At 42.5% G+C, this 20541-nt stretch overlaps 2 protein-coding genes and 1 non-coding gene across 5 annotated transcripts; 1 reads left to right on the top strand and 2 right to left on the bottom strand.

The window, feature by feature from the left end:
* mccc1 (methylcrotonyl-CoA carboxylase subunit) lies at positions 1-8617 on the bottom strand. Of its 2 annotated transcripts, XM_053431092.1 has the most exons (20): positions 8572-8617; positions 8304-8458; positions 7814-7857; positions 7367-7506; positions 7140-7235; positions 6922-7043; positions 6667-6814; positions 6407-6528; positions 6215-6326; positions 5729-5810; positions 5515-5642; positions 5229-5412; positions 4966-5075; positions 4646-4862; positions 4419-4505; positions 3372-3421; positions 3045-3182; positions 2307-2414; positions 1807-1878; positions 1-1645 (listed from the first exon to the last, which is right to left on the bottom strand). In XM_053431092.1, the coding sequence occupies exons 2-20, from the start codon at positions 8357-8359 to the stop codon at positions 1499-1501; spliced, it is 2163 nt and encodes a 720-aa protein (XP_053287067.1). In that variant the 5' UTR covers positions 8360-8458; positions 8572-8617; the 3' UTR covers positions 1-1498. The 2 variants fall into 2 exon arrangements, with proteins under 2 accessions (XP_053287067.1, XP_053287068.1); XM_053431093.1 differs by lacking the exon at positions 8572-8617 and having other exon boundaries at positions 8304-8565.
* Positions 8618-8972: 355 nt separating this feature from the next.
* LOC128448438 (lysosome-associated membrane glycoprotein 3) lies at positions 8973-19830 on the bottom strand. Of its 2 annotated transcripts, none has more exons than XM_053431088.1 (7): positions 19620-19830; positions 18861-18965; positions 18531-18613; positions 18049-18171; positions 10768-10840; positions 10487-10657; positions 8973-9538 (listed from the first exon to the last, which is right to left on the bottom strand). In XM_053431088.1, the coding sequence occupies exons 1-7, from the start codon at positions 19675-19677 to the stop codon at positions 9429-9431; spliced, it is 723 nt and encodes a 240-aa protein (XP_053287063.1). In that variant the 5' UTR covers positions 19678-19830; the 3' UTR covers positions 8973-9428. The 2 variants fall into 2 exon arrangements, with proteins under 2 accessions (XP_053287063.1, XP_053287062.1); XM_053431087.1 differs by lacking the exons at positions 8973-9538; positions 10487-10657; positions 10768-10840 and adding exons at positions 16223-16813; positions 17235-17405; positions 17503-17575 and having other exon boundaries at positions 19620-19801.
* Positions 12846-12951, top strand: LOC128448780 (U6 spliceosomal RNA). The gene has a single exon (XR_008339808.1). It is a non-coding gene; the product is annotated as a U6 spliceosomal RNA (small nuclear RNA).
* Positions 19831-20541: the final 711 nt, after the last annotated feature.

Here is a 20541-nt window from a genome sequence, read left to right as displayed (position 1 = left end):
TTTACTTTAACAAATCTTTATTACAGAATCAGATCCAGTTTCTACAATCATCTTTCTTTTGAAATCACCTCATTTATCTACAATATTAATTTTACTCTACAAGGCCCCAGAACACACGGTTAGTAACGTTAGTGACGAACAGAGGAACACGTCGTCTTGTTGGTTTGATTCACACAAAAGCAAACATCGGTTTAAATCCTGCGACCGACATTTCATTCTTTCAGGTTTATTATTATGAGCCTGGAAACAAAGACACTGAAGGAAGCAGCTCATTTATCTCTGGAGTGTTTTTCTGCCTCTTCTTTCATCAGGTCTTTCTCCTCAAGAGGTTTTAACTCTGCTCAGCCATGATACAAGATCTGATTCAGTCTGGAAGAACAGAAGATGAAAGACAAACCTCATGAAACGTTTTCCCCACAATAAAATAACTAAAGTGAGTGTTCACACCAAGTTTCTGTCTTTATCAAGCTCACTGAAAACCACACAATTTTAAAAAATAACAGTTTTTAGTGACAATTAAATTCTGTCCTGTTTGACACAACTTCAACTCATTAAAAAAAAAAAAAAGAGGAAAATCAATCCAGTGAACTTTAAAGATAGTTTCCACTGAGCAGTGATAATAAATCCATGGTCGTTAAATTCAGTTTGAATATTTGTTCCTCTAGATTTCAGAAACTGACCCTGATCGGCTAAAGACAGTTGTGTGTCACATTTCTCATCTTCTAACTCAAACTTTGTGTTTTAGTGTTTAGCTCAGTTGCTCCACATGTGTTTGTGTATGAAGCAGAAAAACGAGACCTGACATTGTGTGTCTTCAGCCCAGAGGTCCCTCAAACTGTGCAGAACAAAGACAACACAACTCCCAGAACAGAAACCAAAAGAAAACAACACAGAGGAAAGAAACTGAATAAATACAAGAAAGAAAAGAGAAGAAACAAACAACAGTCAAAACTCGGCTGTGAAAGGCAACTGCACATTAAAGATCTCTGTGGTGTTTATCATTGACTGTAAATGAGGATGGACGACATGAAAGTGAAGCCAAATTATCTATACCGCCCCCTGGTGGCTGGCTACAGTACAGGATCTAAACCCCATCCTGTCCCCATAAGTGGGACATGGACCATCTAGACAATAATTCAGTGTTTGTTAAGTTTAGTTTTATTTGATGCTATAAAAATAACAAAAAACAGGATGAAGATGATTGACAGCTGAGACTGACTCACGATTGGTCGGTCGCTACAGCGCAGACTATGATAATTCAGCTTCGTCTTTGTTCAGCGAGAAGATGAAGAGACGTCGTCGTCCATCTTTATTCACAGTCGGTGACTCGAGTTCAACTCAGGAACACGTCTGGTCTCTTTGTGTTCGAGGCTTCGATCCATTCCAGACTGAACCGGACCAATCAGGTAACTCACGTCCTGACGGGGACGCTCTTGATGTCACAGTAACTAGCTCCGTCTCTCTCCTTCCTGCCTGTGTGTGTTTGTGGTTGTTGAATTCACTGGCTGCTTCCCTCCTTCTCCTCCCCCCCCTCCTCCTCCTCCTCCTCCTCAAACTCCACCAGAGGAGCGTGGCGATTGGCCTGAGAACCTTCGATGAAGAAAACCTTCTTGATCACGCCGGCCTTCGGCGCCCGGATCGTGTGCTGCAGACAAACACAGAAGAAAGAATCAACTTTAACAGAAACTCAGTGGAGTGAGTTTTAAACTGGATCAAAGTGAGATCATGGGATGAGGAGGAGGAGGAGGAGGAGGAGGAGGAGGAGGAGGAGGAGGAGGAGGAGGAGGAGGAGCAGGAGCTTCTCACCTCCATCTTCATGGCGTTCATCACCATCAGCGCGTCTCCCACCGCCACTGTGTCTCCGACCTTCACCAGCACCTGATCACAGGAACAGGATCGTTTCATTATAGTAGATCAACAAAGGCTGTCAGGAGGTTTTCAAATATTATATTATAGATTATATTATAATCAGAAGTCTCCTCATAAATTAAAAGTAATGAACAAACATTTATTCCACAGAGTCCATTACTGTCATCAGGAGACTTAAAGTGTTTAATAACACAGCCACACAATGAAAATATATTAAAACCATCAGTCAGTCTGTTGATTGGTTTGTTATGAAGCTTATTTTTTACCCAGTTAAGTGTAAAATCAATATTTCCTTATATAAGTTTATGGACTTTTACTGCTGGACCTTGAATATGAGTTTTGTTAAAGGTTTGGATAAAGAATCATTGACATCTACATTTAGAAAAGTGTTAATTATAATGTAATTAAAATCTCTGTGCAGCTCCAGCCCTACTGACCTTCTCTATGGTTCCCGTCATGGGGGCCACGGCCCCGCCCTGGGCCCCAGAGCCGCTCACACCGGCCAGATACTTGGGCACCGGGACGGACACCTGGGAAGTTCCCTCCTGCAGAACAGACAGAAACACGTCAGAGAGCAGAAGTTCACCGAGGTGAGAGGAAAAGAACAGACTTTAATTTCCCCTGATGTCAGTGAACAGAGTTTCTCTCTTAATGAACTCAGGGAAGCTTCGATGCACAGCTGAAAACAGAACAAGTCCAAAAACCAAATACAGACTTTTTATTTTACTGCTGTAAAACTGCTGAGGCTGACAAACACAGAGGTGAAGGTAGAGTTTCATCAATAAAGGTTTGGTCGTAAGAGACATTAAATAAGTTGTTTGAAGCAGAAGAGACAAATATTCTGTAGAACCAGAAACTTTTAACTGTGATATTAATTAAATAAAACAACAACTCGATGAAGCTTCCAGGAAACTGAGCAGAACTTTTCACACTCATGTCTGAATTTTATGGACTGAAATCTCATTTAATTGAACTTTTCCAATAAGTTGAATCTTTGAAAAAGGGTTGATACCAAGTAAATTTGAATAATTAACATTATCTAAGAGGGTTTTTTTCTGCTTCACTAACTTGTGAAACATGTGAAAACTGCAGATCTTCACAAATAGAAAGAAGTAACGTGTTGTCATGGAGGAACTCAGCTGGTGTTGTGTAAGCAGCTGGTACTGGGAACGCACCGTAGAGAACAGGTGAACCGTGTTTTCCAGTATCACCAGTTTGGGACGAGACTTCTCTCCGTTGACAGAACAGTGAAGGAACGAAGCTCCGCCCTCCAACTCCACCTCTCCGGTCACATGGTATGACTCCTCGCCAATCTGAAACAACAGTAGATTCCATAGTTATGTAGAGCTTATACTACTGCAGCTGCTGGTGATGCTAACATAAAGTAAACATTTAGTATCAACTTTTAAAGTTATTTAATTAATCCACAATGTGGGACATTTCTCTCATTCAGGTTTATGAGACGCTGAAGTTATAAAAAGAAGAGTTGTTTTCCAGCTCACCTGCATATTATAGCTTCCATCTTTGTTATACGTGATCACCACATCAACTTCTGGAGACACGGACAAGAGGAAAAGGTTTGTGAAAAGGTTTAGGATTCATTAAAACAGTGAAGAGACATCATCTTCATCATCTTCATCATCTTCACAGCAGCAGCACTGGACCTATTTCTGGGCTCTGCAGTGACATTTTTAATAGAAACATTGAATAATGAATGTGACTTCATTAACAAAGTGTCGCAGGGCAGAGCGGCTCTGAACTTAATTATTCAAACTGTCGTTAAACTCAAACAGCTGCTGACCCAATGAATCAGATCTTCATGTAATCGAACAAAGATCAAACGTCAACAGACGATCAAGGTGCTGAATAAATCATCAGAATCAAACTAAACAAATAAATACATACGACTACACTATGATTTCTATTTATCTGTTTGCAGTTTGTCAGTTATCAACGTGTATGTGTATATTTGACTGTGTGTTTGTGCTTGTGTGTACATAAACATAAAGATCTACATGGTTGCATATGGACACATCATGGACAACACATCTCAACTTCCTAAACTTCCTCCTGCAGCATCTTGCACTGTGACATCATTCGGAGTCTGTGCAGTAATAATCACGACCTGAAGCCGAAGTGTCACGATCCCACTGACACACACTCAACAGTAATATTCAGCTGTCAATCATGAGGTTTCATCCCCTTTTTTTATCACATCAGATAAGAGGAACATCTTCAGGGTGAAACCATCTTCAAGAAAAATATATCTGACTTTAGTTTAGTCCGTGTTCCACCCACTAACATGGAGGAGGGGTTTACTGCCAATACTAAAGTCAGACACCAGGGGGCAATACAGATGTGTTGGATTTGCCTTTGGGAAGCTGTAATGTTGTCTTCATATATACAGTATATATCTTTATTTATAGATATTATTTGTTGCAGCCCCGACTGAACTATGATCTAAACTCTGTTGTCAGTGTGTGACTGCATTCATTATCTTCCTGTCCACCAGGGGGCAGTAACGGTCAAACAGAGTGACTGGTACTTACTTTTGTCTCCAACCTGCAGCGTCATATTTCTGTTAAACTGAATGTTGCTTCTCCAGCCGCTGCTCGAGCCAAATGGAGAGAAGGGATCTGAGAATCACAGACACACAGACACATACACACACACACACACACACACACACACAGACACACAAAGTGCACTTAGTAAATAAGTTATTTTTTTCCAGGTGAGATCCTTTGCCCTGACAGTAAAAGTCTCGTCCTCTCACCTGTGGATGTTTGTGTGAACTCCTGTGTGTGTTTCCTCTCCTGCAGCACCAGTCCCAGGGCGGCCTGGCAGATGGTTTCCCCAGTGGGAGCTCTGGGAGCGGGGAACAGGTCGGCGTAGTGCTGGGGGATGAAGCTGGTGGTCACGTTCCCAGCCTCAAACTCAGGGTGTCCCGAGAGACTCAGCAGAAACTCTATGTTCGTGTTCAGTCCTACGATCTGAGGACAGGAGGAGAACAAGGAAGAAGAAGAAGGAATGAAAAGAAAGTGAAAACACCCAGAGATGTTTCCTGATCTTGTGATGGTCTTGTGTGTTTCTTACGTTATATTGTCTTAAGCAGTAACGCAGCTTCTTCAAGGCAGCTGGTCGGTCCTTCCCCCAAACCACCAGCTTAGCGATCATTGGGTCATAATGAGCCGACACCTCGTCCCCTGGAAACAAACACACACGTTGATGAGATACTTTTTCTACTTCTTGTATAAATGATTGGAAAATTATGATGAGCTCCCAATTTGTTTAGTTTTTTTAAGAACAGAGGGATTATCGAATGTATCTGGTGAAGTCCTTGTTCTGCGACTCTCTACCTTCCCGGACTCCGGTCTCTATGCGGGTGTGTTGGTCCGGTGGGGGGGTGGAGAGATGCAGCAGAGGCCCCGCCCCCGGGAGGAAGTCGTTGTTTGGGTCTTCGGCGTAGATCCGCGCCTCGAATGAGTGACCCCCGAGGATGATGTCATCCTGGAGGAGAGGCAGACGCTCCCCTGCTGCCACCTGCAGGATGACATCACACAGAATCAGTGTTTACATCTTTACCACTGTGAGTTTCTTCAGTTTTTCAGTTTCCTCTGTCTGTGTCCCCCCCCCCCTCCTCACCCTGAGCTGCCACTCCACCAGGTCGGTTCCGGTGATCATCTCAGAGACGGGATGTTCCACCTGCAGCCTGGTGTTCATCTCCATGAAGTAGAAGTTATGATTGGCATCCATTATAAACTCCACCGTACCTCCACAGAAAAGACAAAATGTTGTGTAAATATAGTGTAACCGTGTGTTGTGGGTCTGAGGGAATGTGAGGAGGTGTGTGTCTCACCTGCTCCTACATAGTTCACAGCTTTGGCTGCACGGACTGCTGCTTCTCCGAGTTTTCTCCGAACCTCCGGACTAATCCCAGGCTGAAAGGAAGAATAAGGAAATCTGTGAAACTGTGTAAACACGGAACAGTTGAGGAATGTTTATCAGTGGGTTTAAGTAAACAAGTGTGAAGCAAATGTTGGTGTAACAGGCTGTTTGTCCTTGTTCACAGTTAGAATAACTTACATAAACTATTATAAAAGACATTTCCAACAACCTACTTTATCCACTTTACATCGCCAACAATAAAACCAGGAGATAATTGGCTCAACAAATATTGAACCTTGACCTCAAGTCAGATTTGAAAGATCTTGCAAACTGAAATTTAAATTTGCCGGAGAAAATGGTTACATTTTAAGTTTTTAGATTAACTTAAAACTCAAGTACCATTGGTTCCTTCTAACTGTTGTTTTCATTCCCAGTAACTTTTCAAACATGGACTCACCCCCGGTGCCTCCTCTATGATCTTCTGATGTCTCCTCTGGACGCTGCAGTCTCTCTCAAACAGATAGACGGCGTTACCGTGCGTGTCCCCGAACACCTGAACCTCCACGTGTCTGAGGGAGAAGTGGCTGGTTAGCAATTAGTGAGTGTGAGTCTGTGTGTGTGTTTGTGTGTGTGTGTGTGTACAAGTTACCTGGGGTCCTCTACAAACTTCTCAATCAGCATGACGTCATCGTTGAAGGACTTTCTGGCTTCTCGTCTTGCAGACTCCAGCTGCTCTAAGAATTCTGAGTCTGTGAGTGCAATACGCATTCCCTACACAAACACACAGACACACAAACACACAGACACACAGACAATGATGTTACCTCATCAGATGTATGTTTTTGAGCCATTTTATCTTGTATTGTGATGACAAACTGTCCATGATCGTTTTTTATCCCGTCCTCTTACCTTCCCTCCTCCTCCACGCACGGCTTTAATCATCACAGGGTATCCGATCTGAACAGCCTCCGCTTGGAGCCTCTCGTTTGATTGGTCCTCTCCATGGTAACCACCAATGATTGGCACTCCAGCAGCTGACATGATGTGTTTTGATGTGCTGAGAATGGACAAAAAGCAGTTTAATCTATAATCTATAATCTTACAAATAACTGCATGACACGATTAAATACTTAGAGACAACCTGAGATATGAAGTGTGTGTCACCTCTTAATGCCCATGTCTCGAATGGCAGACGAAGGAGGGCCGATGAAGATGATGCCTTCCTGTTTACATGCCTCTGCAAACTCTGTGCTTTCTGATAGAAAGCCATATCCAGGGTGGACCGCCTGCACACAGACACACACACAAGATTTAAAAAAGAAGTTATAATGATTCCGAGTCTATACATATTTACAGAGGTCTCCTTTTTGCAGGATACTCACATGTGACCCAGACTTCTTGGCCACTTCCAAAACTTTCTCCATGGAGAGGTAACTCTGCTGGGAGGGCGGAGGACCGATGTGATAGGCTTCATCTGCCTACAGAACAAACCAAGGGAGATAAAACTGATCAGTACAAGCTAAACAAAAACATTATCCCCGGGCGGGTTAAGAAAACGAGCCTGAAACCTGAACATATGCAATTTATATGCAGGTATCAATCTTCTCACCATGGCCACGTGCATGGAGTCTCTGTCTGCGTCACTGTACACCGCCACAGAGCGGACGCCCATCTTCTTCGCCGTGCGCATCACACGACACGCGATCTCTCCCCGGTTGGCGATCAGCACCTTCTCGATCCTCCGCACTCCTGGAGAAGATTTAACAACCGACATGTTGATGCTCTTTAAAATGAACTCTGGTGATCAATTTATACAGTGGTAAGTTATGAGTCCTTATGTTGATGCATCACATACACAATAACGGTTGTCACACTGCAGCTCTGAATGTGTATAGTTGTGTGTTTTACTTTTTGTGACATAAAGCCCTTTCTAACTTGCTTTTCTTTAATGTAAGTATTGCACTGAGCGGTTTCTTCTGGTCCAACACCAGACCACCGTTGACCCTGAGTGAACCTGGTCAGGACCAGTAAGAGAGTGGGAGCAGCAGGAACTCACCTCCTGACACCAGCCTCACGCCGCTCCGGGACCATGACAGCTTCCTGAACACAAGAGAAACACATGAATGAATGAGTGAGTGTGGAAACAGCAGGTTGAGTCACTGCAGAGACAAACCTCATGTAAACAAACACAGCTGAAGTCCAAGCTACATGATGCTAACCCTGCTAGCTGCTACCTGTGTTTAACCTTGCTCACGTCTCGTCTGCATCAACACGAGTTCAGAAACTGAGAAACTCTTTATCGACGTGTTGTTGTCAAGTTGAGGAATCACGTGTTTTTACCCTGGTTGTGTTTACAAATGACAACAAGCATATTATTTACAATCTGAGCTACAACAGAGCGTTTGGTCAGGTTAGCATTACGAGCTAATTGTGTCAGCGGTGGACGGAGGAGCATCACAACAACACATCAGACATGACAGTGTGAGTGTGTCAGTGTGTCTCCGTGTGTGTCCGTGTGTGTGTGTGTGTGTGTGTGATGGACTCACTGGGTAAAGATCCTCAGACTCTGCAGACTGGGGAAACTCAGGATAACAGCAGCCATGGCTACCAGCAGCTTGCTAGCTAGCTGCTAGCTTAGCTTGGGCTAGCAGAGCGAGCAGCCGGACGTGGAAACAAGCGACGCGTGAATTCACCGCAGCAGCTGAAAGTGAAATAAAAGATGAATCCTCAGATTAAAGCCTCGTGGAAATCTGACGCTTCAAAAGAGCCGAAGCACGCAGGAAAAAAGTCAATGACACGCGAGAGTTGTTTTACCTTGAGTGGTCTTTACAGGCTTCCGTAGCGTCCACAGCCAATGAGAAGCACAGATATTGGAGGTGGGGAGAAAGCTGTAGTGAGCTCATACCGCCAGCAGAGGGGTTGTTTCACAGGATATACAGGTGGTGCTGAGGTGTTTATTATTTATTATAAATATATGTTTTTAGTAGTTTCTTTAAATATGAATAACAATAGTTTATTATTTGTATATATTTGTTTTGGGTGTTTAATCGTTTCTTAAAATAACAACAGTACTACTAATAATAATAATAACACATCGTTACTATTGTATTTATATAATTTGTAATAGTAGTATTATTCTCCCCTGTCACATAATCCACTTACAGGAGGTCATTACAGTTAATAATTAATAATTATTAAAGTTAATAATTTCACTCTTAACCATTTATTGTATTTTATTGACAAGAAGAGAGACTTGGCAAACCAGAGCAAATGTAAAACGGACACTATTAATTTCACAGTTTTGTGCAGTAGGTAAACAGATCCAGGACCAGCAGGCACCTGGTATGCATTCATCTGAGGGGATAACTACTTTTCAGTCTCTGTTTTTATTGAAATAACTTTTCAAAATACAGCAAATCAGAAAATGTAAACAAACAGCAGTGAACTAAAGTCATCACAGAAGTTAAAGAGAAATTTAAAACAAACTGAAATTCAGGTTCACACCAGTTACAAAGAGAAAATGAAATGTATTTATTTTCCAAGCTTAAAATTAGTAGTCAAATAAATACATTTAACAAATTCAGGCGCAGGTTCAGGAGACGACTTTGAAAACCTTTTGTGACAAAAACTGTGTGTTAAACATTCTTTGAGACGGGGTGAGTCTCTCAGAGTTATTTGATGAAGAGGAAGGTCAGCGCAGCGATGAGGAGGAGGCCCACCACTGTGGCCCCGATGATGATGGGAATCACTCGCTTGTTGAAGTCAGCCCAGCACTCCACCTCTGCAACAGAGGAGAGGAGCACGGTGGTCACAGATAGTAAAGAAAATGAATCTTTCATCTCATCAGTACAAACGTCACAGATCAGACTTTTTATAATAATTTTCATCCGGGACAGCTTCCTGCTTGGTTTGAACTCCAGAGATGAAACTCAATCAAGTCCATTGTGTTAAGGCCAGGTCTTGGGACTTAGAGGCAGAGACAGAGGCTGAGGCAGAAGTAAAGTTAAAGGATGCTTTATTGGAATCCAATAGTCAAATAACAGGCAGGCAGGCAGGCAGGCAGGCAGGCAGGCAGGCAGGCAGGCAGGCAGGCAGGCAGGCAGGCAGGCAGGCAGGCAGGCAGGCAGGCAGGCAGGCAGGCAGGCAGGCAGGCAGGCAGGGGCTGGAGTCGGGGCAAATAGTCCAGCTGCTGGTCCTGGGCAGGGAGACAGAGGAGGTCAGACAGGGAACAAACAGGCTTCAGAGTCTAACTTGATTCTTTGGCTGTATAAACTGACTAAGCTTAGTCTATAGTCCGGCACCGACTGAGAGCAGGAGTGGAGCTTATAAAGGCAGCTGGTCAATCAAAGCCCCAACTCCAGCACACCAGGACCTCATCAATAATTAGTGACGCCACCTGCAACAAGCGAGAGAGAGAGAAAGAGAGAGAGAGAAACTAGAAGGCAGGTGAGGCAGGGGCCCTGACACATTGTGGCCCAAGGGGAGGAGCGGTTTGTCCACTAACCAGAATGTTTATAGTTCGAAACCCGGTTCCTGACATCTGGATCAAAAGTGTGTGATTGGATGAATGCGACTTGTACTGAAAAGCACTTTGATTGCTCACCAACCCTAAACAAGTGCTACAGGCCAGAGACCATTTACTATTTTAGAGTCTGAAATATCATTTTAATTTGCAGAACTATATTCAGTTCCGTACGATCACTTCCAGGCCGTGGTTCTGCTCGCTCACCTTTTCCATAGCGTCCGTTGAGCAGAGTGAAGGCCTGAAACTGCAGCGGGACCAGTTTGATCCTCAGCTCGGACGACATCAGCAGCAAACTCTCAGATTCGCAGTTGAAGCTGCGACCGTTCTCGGATTTGAACAACTTGTCGTGGTCCATAATGCCAGAGAACGTCTTATCTGTGTGTGTGTGTGGGGGGGGGGGGGGACACAGACAGGTTCATTTCACAGCTGGAAAATATCCAGATACTGTTTTATCGTCTTCTCCTTTTTATTCTGTCTGGTCTTACTTGCACATTTTGGGCAAACAGGCAGAGGAGACAGGTGAGACGTCAGCTTGGTGATGTAGAAAACTTTATTTTCCTGAAGATGAAAACACAGAGATCGACTCAGAAATCTCTGGATTATGAACAGATGCACTTTTTTACCAAATAACCAAACATAACCTCATCATTTGTTGTGAGAATTTTGATATAGATTGATGTAGCTGAATTTCTGATCATGTGAGGATAAAACATTTTTAAAGCATTTCAAGCAGTGGAGGAAGAAAACCTCAGTTTATTTTCAGTTATTTTCATAATGCCAGAAATTCTGAATATTTTGTAAATGTATTTGTGTGATGTTGTTACATGAACTTTTTTGCTTTGTGCAACATTCTGCCTCTGGTCACATGGAATTTGCAAATTCCTTTAACATTCCGCAAGAGACATGAATGAAGAACTTGAATCTTTATCATTTTCATATCACAGGTATTGACATACACCAAACACCAAACACATAACACATACACATATTGACATACACCAAACACATAATACATACTCATATTGATATACCACATATATTCCTTATACCTTTTACTCATAGTCAACACTTTATATCACACATCCCAGCTCCCTGATTCAGTTCGCACAGAGACAGTGAGTAGACCTTGGCCCACAATCTCTCCCAGATAGCACACTAACGCAGCTGCACTGATACAGCAACATTATCACCTCTGGTAACCACGACAACGGAGTGCACGTACGACATCTTCATCACGCGTCATTCCAAGAGGATGAGGCACTGTCCCGTCTAGATGCAGCGGCCTCCATCTAGTTTTGACCAATCCAAGACGAACCCCAGTCACGCCCAATATAACAATATATAATCTATGTGCGCACTCTGTTTAAGCGTCTTTCTTCCTGTGCAGCCTCCTGCGTAGAACTAGAGACCCATGCATGTTCAATTGCTGGACACCGCGTTTTCCTGACCTGTGACCTCTGAATAAACTTGCTTAACTTCAACTTGAGAACGACGACTCCTCTCCTTTGATTTCCACCCGCAACAGTTAGAATAAACGTTAGAAAACTAGCCTTGAGTAGAAAATGTAATGTTCCTGCTCCCTCGGCTGCACCAAATGAATCATAACAAAATTTCTCGGCTCTCTTATCAAGACAGGTGTGAGACTGACCAGCTTTTTTGACGCACATACATTTCTAGCTAATTCCAAATATTAAACACAGAGATCAAAAGGTTATTATTAATGATTTGTATAGAGGCCTTATATCTGGCCCAGGCGGCTCCTGCTTTCCCCCCCTCCTTTCTTTATATAGAGTTTCAGTCAAACACAGACTCCAGCTAAATATAAACTCCTAACAGAACGAACTGGAAGAAGGCGACAGCTTTAACAACACAGTTGACCTTACTGTACACACATTATTTCACAATGACACACGACAGAAACACAGCACTTTTCTGTGGTTTTGGGGCCAACCCCAGCCCTAACCCCAACCTCTTCACCAGGGCTGCTGCTTCTCAATGGAAACACACAGTCCGCTCTATCTCTCACTGTGTCTCGGTCTCTCTCACTGTGTCTCGGTCTCTCTCACTGTGTCTTCCTGTGTCTTCCTGTGTCTGCGACTTACAGGAAGTCAGTAACACAGCAAGAGGGAGGGAGCTAGTGTTACATAATGTTACTACTTACACTTATTTAGGCAATAGCATTTCAATAATATTAAGGATAGGGGAGTCTGGAACACCCTTCCCCCCCACAGGAATTTGCCCAGCGTGAACAATGAAACAGAGCTCTGAGAGGGGGGTTGTGGGTGGAGCTTTTGGTCTCGCGCCTGTAGTCAACCAATCAGGCTGCCGTGACGAAGGGCTCATCTGAATATTTCTCCCATCAGCTCTGTGAGCTTGTGAACAACGTGGAGTTTAATAAATAAATATGGTTGATAAATCGACTTCCGAAGAGAGTTTGTTAGGCTCCAGGTTTGTGTCTGCCTCTGTCTGAGCTCCATGTTAAGTCCCAAAATTTCAGCACCGTGACTAAGGAATATTCCGCATTCGAAGGGGTATATATTCAGGTCCCGACCTCTTCGTGTTTGTGAGACTTCGGTCTCACATATACTAAAATTGGAACGATACAGAGAAGATTAGCATGGCCCCTGCGCAAGGATGACACGCAAATTCGTGAAGCGTTCCTCATTTTTCTCTGTTTTGTTCTCTTTTTGTTCTCTTTTTGTTCTCTTTTGTTCTCTTTTTGTTCTCTTCTTGTTCTCATTTTTCTCAAAATGGAAAAGAGGGCAACTGCAGGTGTCGGGCTCCCTCTTGTGGTGGATCAACAGCATCACAGCCACCGAGCTGGCCCGAAGCAGACGCTAGGTGGCGCCATGACACAAGGGAAAACCCTGGTGCTGTTTTGAGGTGCTGTCGACAAAACCATGACACTAGTTAGAGGACGACCTGAGAATGTATTTCATATCCAAGCTAAGTTGGTTTTGTAGACTGACATACCCACAACTGAATCGATATTGAATCAAATTGGATACCGAATCAAAACTTTGTTGATCGGAGTTGAATCAATTTTTTGAAATCAGTGGACTAGTTGGGCAGTATAAGTAGGAAAGATGCTGTTCCCCGTTTTCGTTCTGCATGCAGAGCATTTGTACAAGATTCAAGATTCAAGAGTTTTATTATCAAATGAACAGAGATAACAATTAAGCAGTTGCTGGCAATGAAATGCTTGAGTCACAGACTCTCTTCTAACAATGCAAGAATAAAAAAAAAAAAAAATGATTGAATAAAATAGTGTAAAATAGAATATCAAAACTTTAATATATGAAATAAAATATATATATCTAAAAATATATATACATCTGAAGAAAGAACGAACAGTAGTGCAATTTTGTGCAATAGTGCAAATATGCCACGGTGCTAGTTTGGTGGAGTTATTACAGTTCAGAGGAGTTTAAGAGTCTTGTGGCCTGGGAGAAGAAACTGTCTCTGAGCCTGGTGGTGAGGCCCCGGGTGCTGCTTAACGTCGGCCAGACGGCAGCAGGTAAAAATGTTTATGGCTGGTGTGAAAGGGGTCTTTAATAATCCGGTTGCTCTTCTTCCTGCACCGCTGGGTGTCGAGGTCCTCCATGGATGGTAGCACCGTCCTGGTGATGTGCTGGGCGGACTTCACCACCCGCTGTAAAGCCTTGCGGTTCAGGGCGGTGCAGTTGCCATACCAGGCGGTGATGCAGCCAGTCAGGATGCTCTCTATTGTGCACCTGTAGAAGTTGCAGGGAATCCTCTCATCCATGTGGATCTTCCGCAGCCTGCGGAGGAAGAAGAGTCGCTGCCTGGCCGTCTTCCTAATGAAGTCTGTGTGATGGGTCCAGGACAGGTCATCACTGATGTTGACCCCGGGGAACCTGAAGCTGCTGACTCGCTCCACCGTGGTCCCATTGATGGAGAGGGGGCCGTGTTCTTCTCCTCGTCTCTTCCTGTAGTCCACCATCAGCTCCTTCGATTTGCCGACGTTGAGATGGAGGTTGTCCTGGCACCAACATGTCAGGGCTCTGACCTCCTCTCTGTAGGCCTTCTCCTCGTGGCCGGTGATCAGGCCTATGACAGTGGTGTCATCAGCAAACTTGACGATGGTGTTTAATGCTGAACTGTAGTCGATGAACAGCATTCTCACATAAGTGTCCCTGTGATCCAGGTGGGAGAGGGCAGTGTGGAGGGTGAGGGAGATGGTATCTGCAGTCGACCTCTTTGACCTGTAGGCAAACTGAAGAGGGTCCAGAGAGTCAGGGAGGGAGGAGGTGATGAATGGTTGGACCAGCCGCTCAAAGCACTTCATGATGATGGAAGTGAGTGCTACTGGGCGGTAGTCACTCAGGCAGAGGATGACACTAATCATACGTGAATATTAGTATTCTTATTAGTAATATTCTACTTATTAAAGCTTGTTTTTGTTAAAACATACGTTATTGTTTATTGAAGTGAGGTGTTAAATTGGACCACGTGTCTCCTCTCATCCAGGAGGCTTTTTCAGTTCAGTTCATCATTCATGGATTGATTTATCGAGCAATGACCGACAAAAAAAAAGAGCCAGATATTGAACATAAAGGGCCCATCATTTTGTACGATTCAGATGATTACACACTATTGACAACATCAGTAGGATTATTTGATAATCAATTGCTGCCAATACTTTCCTTTCACCTATATATCTTACACACTCACTGGAGCCTTGAGGGGCAAATGCTGACAAATCATAACACATGTGCAACATATTAAATGAGCAGTCTGAGAAGAGAGAAAAGTGCAAAAAAAGGCTTTTTATTAAAAAACGCCACCACCAAAAACACACAAAGAGATCAGTCGTTGTCCTCCTCATCCCTCTGCTCTTCCTCCTGAATAAAAAGTAAAGAGACTGTCATTCCAGTTCAAGAAATGTACAAGATATGAATGAATTTTTTTAGAAAAAATCCCTCCTGTACTTATACACACTGTTATACACTAGCAGATAGATTGATGTACACATTTTAGCATTTCATTGATATTTTCTGGGTAAAGATCCTCAGACTCTGCAGACTGGGGAAACTCAGGATAACTGCAGCCATGGCTACCAGCAGCTTGCTAGCTAGCTGCTAGCTTAGCTTGGGCTAGCAGAGCGAGCAGCCGGACGGGGAAACAAGCGACGCGTGAATTCACCGCAGCAGCTGAAAGTGAAATAAAAGATGAATCCTCAGATTAAAGCCTCGTGGAAATCTGACGCTTCAAAAAAAGTGAAACACGCAGGAAAAAAGTCAATGACACGCGAGAGTTGTTTTACCTTGAGTGGTCTTTACAGGCTTCCGTAGCGTCCACAGCCAATGAGAAGCACAGATATTGGAGGTGGGGAGAAAGCTGTAGTGAGCTCATTCCGCCAGCAGGGGGGGGGGGGGGGGGTCCACAGGATATACAGGTGGTGCTGAGGTGTTTATTATTTATTATAAATATATGTTTTTAGTAGTTTCTTTAAATAATAATAACAATAGTTTTTTATATACTGTCTAACATAACATTACCATCATATCATCAGTATTATTACAATCATCTGCCACTGCACCTTATCTACCCATTTATCTTGTGTTTCTTTTTTTATTCTTTCTACCGCAATATTTTATATTTTATATTTAATTTTTTATTCTATTATATTGTATTTTATTGTATTCAAATGTACCGGCTGCTATGACGACTTAATTTCCCTTCGGGGATGAATAAAGTAATCTATCTATCTATCTTATTTGTATATATTTGTATTTGGTGTTTAATCGTTTCTTAAAATAACAACAACCGTACTGCTAATAACAATAATAATAACACATCGTTACTATTGTATTTCTATAATATTAACGGTAGTATTATTCTCCCCTGTCACATAATCCACTTACAGGAGGTCATTACAGTTAATAATTAATAATTATTACAGAAGTAATTTCACTCTTAAACCATTAATTGAAATTTATTGACAAGAAGAGTGACTTTGCAAGCCAGAGCAAATTTTAAATGGACACTATTAATTTCACAGTTTTGTGCAGTAGGTAAACAGATCCAGGACCAGCAGGCTCCTGGAATGCATTCATCTGAGGTGATAACTACTTTTCAGTCTCTTTTTTTATTGAAATAACTTTTCAAAATACAGCAAATCAGAAAATGTAAACAAACAGCAGTGAACTAAAGTCATCACAGAAGTTAAAGAGAAATTTAAAACAAACTGAAATTCAGGTTCACACCAGTTACAAAGAGAAAATGAAATGTATTTATTTTCCAAGCTTAAAATTAGTAGTCAAATAAATACATTTAACAAATTCAGGCGCAGGTTCAGGAGACGACTTTAAAAACCTTTTGTGACAAAAACTTTGTATGAAACATTCTTTGAGACGGAGTGAATCTCTCAGAGTTCGTCGTAGCCTTGTCTGCGGCGGTCTTTGATCAAGAGGAAGGTCAGCGCAGCGATGAGGAGGAGGCCCACCACTGTGGCCCCGATGATGATGGGAATCACTCGCTTGTTGAAGTCAGCCCAGCACTCCACCTCTGCAACAGAGGAGAGGAGCACGGTGGTCACAGATAGTAAAGAAAATGAATCTTTCATCTCATCAGTACAAACGTCACAGATCAGACTTTTTATAATAATTTTCATCCGGCACAGCTTCCTTATTGGTTTGAACTCCAGAGATGAAACTCAATCAAGTCCATTGTGGCCGAGGGGAGGAGCGGTTTGTACACTAACCAGAATGTTTATAGTTCGAAACCCGGTTCCTGACATCTGGATCAAAAGTGTGTGAACGGATGAATGCGTCTTGTACTGAAAAACACTTTGATTGCTCACCAACACTAAACAAGTGCTACAGGCCAGAGACCATTTACTATTTTAGAGTCTGAAATATCATTTTAATTTGCAGAACTATATTCAGTTCCGTACGATCACTTCCAGGCCGTGGTTCTGCTCGCTCACCTTTTCCATAGCGTCCGTTGAGCAGAGTGAAGGCCTGAAACTGCAGCGGGACCAGTTTGATCCTCAGCTCGGACGACATCAACAGCAAACTCTCAGATTTGCAGTTGAAGCTGCGACCGTTCTCGGATTTGAACAACTTGTCGTGGTCCATAATGCCAGAGAACGTCTTATCTGTGGGGGGGGGGGACACAGACGGGTTCATTTCACAGCTGGAAAATATCCAGACACTGTTTTATCGTCTTCTCCTTTTTATTCTGTCTGCTCTTACTTGCACATTTCGGGCAAACAGGCAGAGGAGACAGGTGAGACGTCAGCTTGGTGATGTAGAAAACTTTATTTTCCTGAAGATGAAAACACAGAGATCGACTCAGAAATCTCTGGATTATGAACAGATGCACTTTTTTACCAAATAAACAAACTTAACCTCAATTTTGATATAGATATAAAAACCTGACCGACTATTTTTTCTTGATGTAGCTGAATTTCTAATCATGTGATGATATAACATTTTTAAAGCATTTCAAGCAGTGGAGGAAGAAAACCTCAGTTTATTTTTAGTTATTTTCATAATGCCAGAAATTCTGAATATTTTGGAAATGTATTTGTGTGATGTTTGTACATGAACTTTTTTGCTTAGTGCAACATTCTGCCTCGATTCACATGGAATTTGCAAATTCCTTTTACATTCCGAAAGAGACATGAATGAAAAACTTGAATCACGTTGTCTTTATCATTTTCATATCACAGGATTATGTGACACATGCTGGGAAATGTCCGGTTCTGGGTCTGAGATGTGAATCTGTGCGTCTTGTACCTTTTTGAAGGTGAGCTGCAGACTGGCAGCGTTTCCTGGCAGCGTGAGAGAGAGAACAGCAGCTTCTTTATCACAGTAGCCGGTCGTCCGGACCCTGGTCGGGTCCAGGCTGAAGTACCAGGTCTGTAGAGGGACGAGAGAAAAGTTACTGATATCAATGGAGTCATCGTCTCTTCACGCATTTCCCTTTGATTCGTGCAAGAGGGCGTTCATGTTTATTTCACGTTTGCTGTGTTGAGTCTGAATTTCTCTTTTTTTTTCTTTTCAAGTTGAGTTTGAACAGGAAACCAAATTCTAACACCTTATGAACAGATGCTGACACAAACACACTCTTTCTGCAACACGGGCTGAAATACTGAAAAATATAACGTTCACACAATCAGACCAAGGGAAACAGGCTGGACACCACCCACACACACACGCACACACACACACACACACCCACCCACACACAGAGTGCTGAGCCAGTCACAGCCTCTAACCTTCTTCTCGATGACGATGAACTCGACTCCCATTGTGGCTCTGATACATGTTTTCCCATCCAGACCTTTCAGCATGTATTTCCCTGTGCACACAAATACACATAATGTGCACACATACATACATTAACCAACACACAGACACAAACACAAACACACTTGTCAATGTGTAATAATTAGTTAATACTTCAGCGTGCCCTGATTCCAGGATTTCAATATCTTCATGATTCCTTCTGCAACAGGAACTGGTTCTTTTGTTCGCATGTTTCATGATAATTATTGTGTTGTGTCTGTGTTGTGTCTGTGTTGTGTCTGTGTTGTGTCTGTGTGTACCTAATGGAGGAGTGGCCTCAGTGGGCTGCAGGACCGGATGGAAGTTATTTCCCTCAGAGCCGGGGGCCGGCGAGACAGAGCTGTCGCTGCTCTGGAGCTGGACGCCTGGTGGAGGAAGAGACATTTTATTATTGTTATAGAACAAGACAACTTTTCAAATTCAATAAACCAGCTGCAATCTTTCACCAGTTTAACTTCCTCAAGTTTAGATACAGTCAAAGTGTCACAGTCACAATAACTTAACAATAGCTTCTGATTAAACAGTTTGAAAGCTACAACTGCCGCTGTTCAAAGATATCTGAAGGTGAACCAGTAGATGTGGAAATGTTGTGGTATTCGTATGAACTGTGGTTATTGTCATGTCATCTGATGTTTAAAACACAAAGTCAGAGAAGACAGAGTGAGTGGGAGAAGTAAAGACCACAGCAGCAACGATCACTGAGTCAGACAGGAAACCAGAGAACACACAGAGCAGAGAGCAGCAACTGTCATTATCAATAAAGACACATTAAATGAATCATTAGAGATCATCATCAGGTATATTTTATAAAACAGACGTTAGTGCTGCATGTTATCATAAATATATAAATATATAATGATATCAGTGCCAGGCTCAGGAACAGAGGATCTGCACGAGAAGCACAGAAACACTGACGTTCCATCAAACACTGAAATGTGTTTGTTCCAGACGAAGATAAACACTGAGCCACACAAAGAGTTCACACTCCAGTTTATTAAACTGGATATCATCGAACTTACCAGGAATCAGAGCAGCCAGGAGGAAAAGACCCCATCGGGCTGAGAGACCCCTCAGCATCGTGGCTGCAGAGGAGGAGAGAAGCCTGAGAGCGATGAGACCAGATGAGGAGGTCGCTCGTTAGTGGCTCAGTGTGAAACGGTTTGACACTAAGAGGACGGAGCAGAGGAAGTGAAGTGTGACAGCAGACATGACACCTCTGATGTCAAAGTGATGAACAGACAAACCGAGTACGAAAAAGCTTCAAGGCTGCAAAAATGACACCTGCAAGATCAACTCCATGTTAAAGAAAGTGAAGAACAACAGTTGTGAGTGGATGAATGGTTGTAAATGTACTTTAATCTACCTGTAACGTGATACTTTCTTATAGTTAAATATACAAAAAGTATTGTGTGTTCTTTAATTTTATCGTTTTCATGCCACTTGCATCTGTCTTGATCCTGGAAAACACATTAATGCATCACTGATAATAATCTAATGATATGATATGTAATGGTGTAACAGTCACATGGGATATAATAATAATAATAATAATAATAATAATAATAATAATAATAATAATAATAATACATATCTTTTAAGTACATCTTGTACATTTTACCGATTATTATATCCGTTTTACTTTAAGTAACATGTAATACAGGAACGTTACTTTCAAAATAAAAGCATGTAAGAAAAAACTCTGTTTTATTGAGATAATTATCTCAGAAAAAACTCCAAGTACGGAAGCCAAGTAACTGCAATAGGCTTCCGTATCGTATCACCGTGGTACACGTCCGAGAAACTGCGTTTTCCATTGTTTTCACGGGGGAATTGTCGGCGTGTTCGTTTATCCCAAAGATTAGAAGAGTCTGGTCTAATTAAAGTATTTAACAATTATCACAGCCCAGGCTAAATCAGTTAGCAATAGGTAGTCAATAATGG

The sequence above is a fragment of the Pleuronectes platessa genome, chromosome 9 (genome assembly GCF_947347685.1).
Source record: "Pleuronectes platessa chromosome 9, fPlePla1.1, whole genome shotgun sequence".
Lineage (NCBI taxonomy): Eukaryota > Metazoa > Chordata > Actinopteri > Pleuronectiformes > Pleuronectidae > Pleuronectes > Pleuronectes platessa.
The sequence above is the reverse complement of the archived record's forward strand: the minus strand, read 5'-3'. Positions and strand labels throughout refer to the sequence as shown.

Excerpts from the sequence above, each read along its gene's own strand:
- LOC128448438 (XM_053431087.1), bottom strand. The coding sequence starts at position 19,677 with ATGCTGAGGGGTCTCTCAGCCCGATGGGGTCTTTTCCTCCTGGCTGCT. Across the intron at positions 18,966-19,619 it reads CCTGGCTGCTCTGATTCCTG|GCGTCCAGCTCCAGAGCAGC; the intron begins GTAAGTTCGATG and ends TTCCTCCACCAG. Across the intron at positions 18,614-18,860 it reads TGAGGCCACTCCTCCATTAG|GGAAATACATGCTGAAAGGT; the intron begins GTACACACAGAC and ends TTGTGTGCACAG.
- mccc1 (XM_053431092.1), bottom strand. The coding sequence starts at position 8,359 with ATGGCTGCTGTTATCCTGAGTTTCCCCAGTCTGCAGAGTCTGAGGATC. Across the intron at positions 7,858-8,303 it reads AGTCTGAGGATCTTTACCCA|GAAGCTGTCATGGTCCCGGA; the intron begins GTGAGTCCATCA and ends TCTTGTGTTCAG. Across the intron at positions 4,506-4,645 it reads GTTCACACAAACATCCACAG|ATCCCTTCTCTCCATTTGGC; the intron begins GTGAGAGGACGA and ends TGTGATTCTCAG.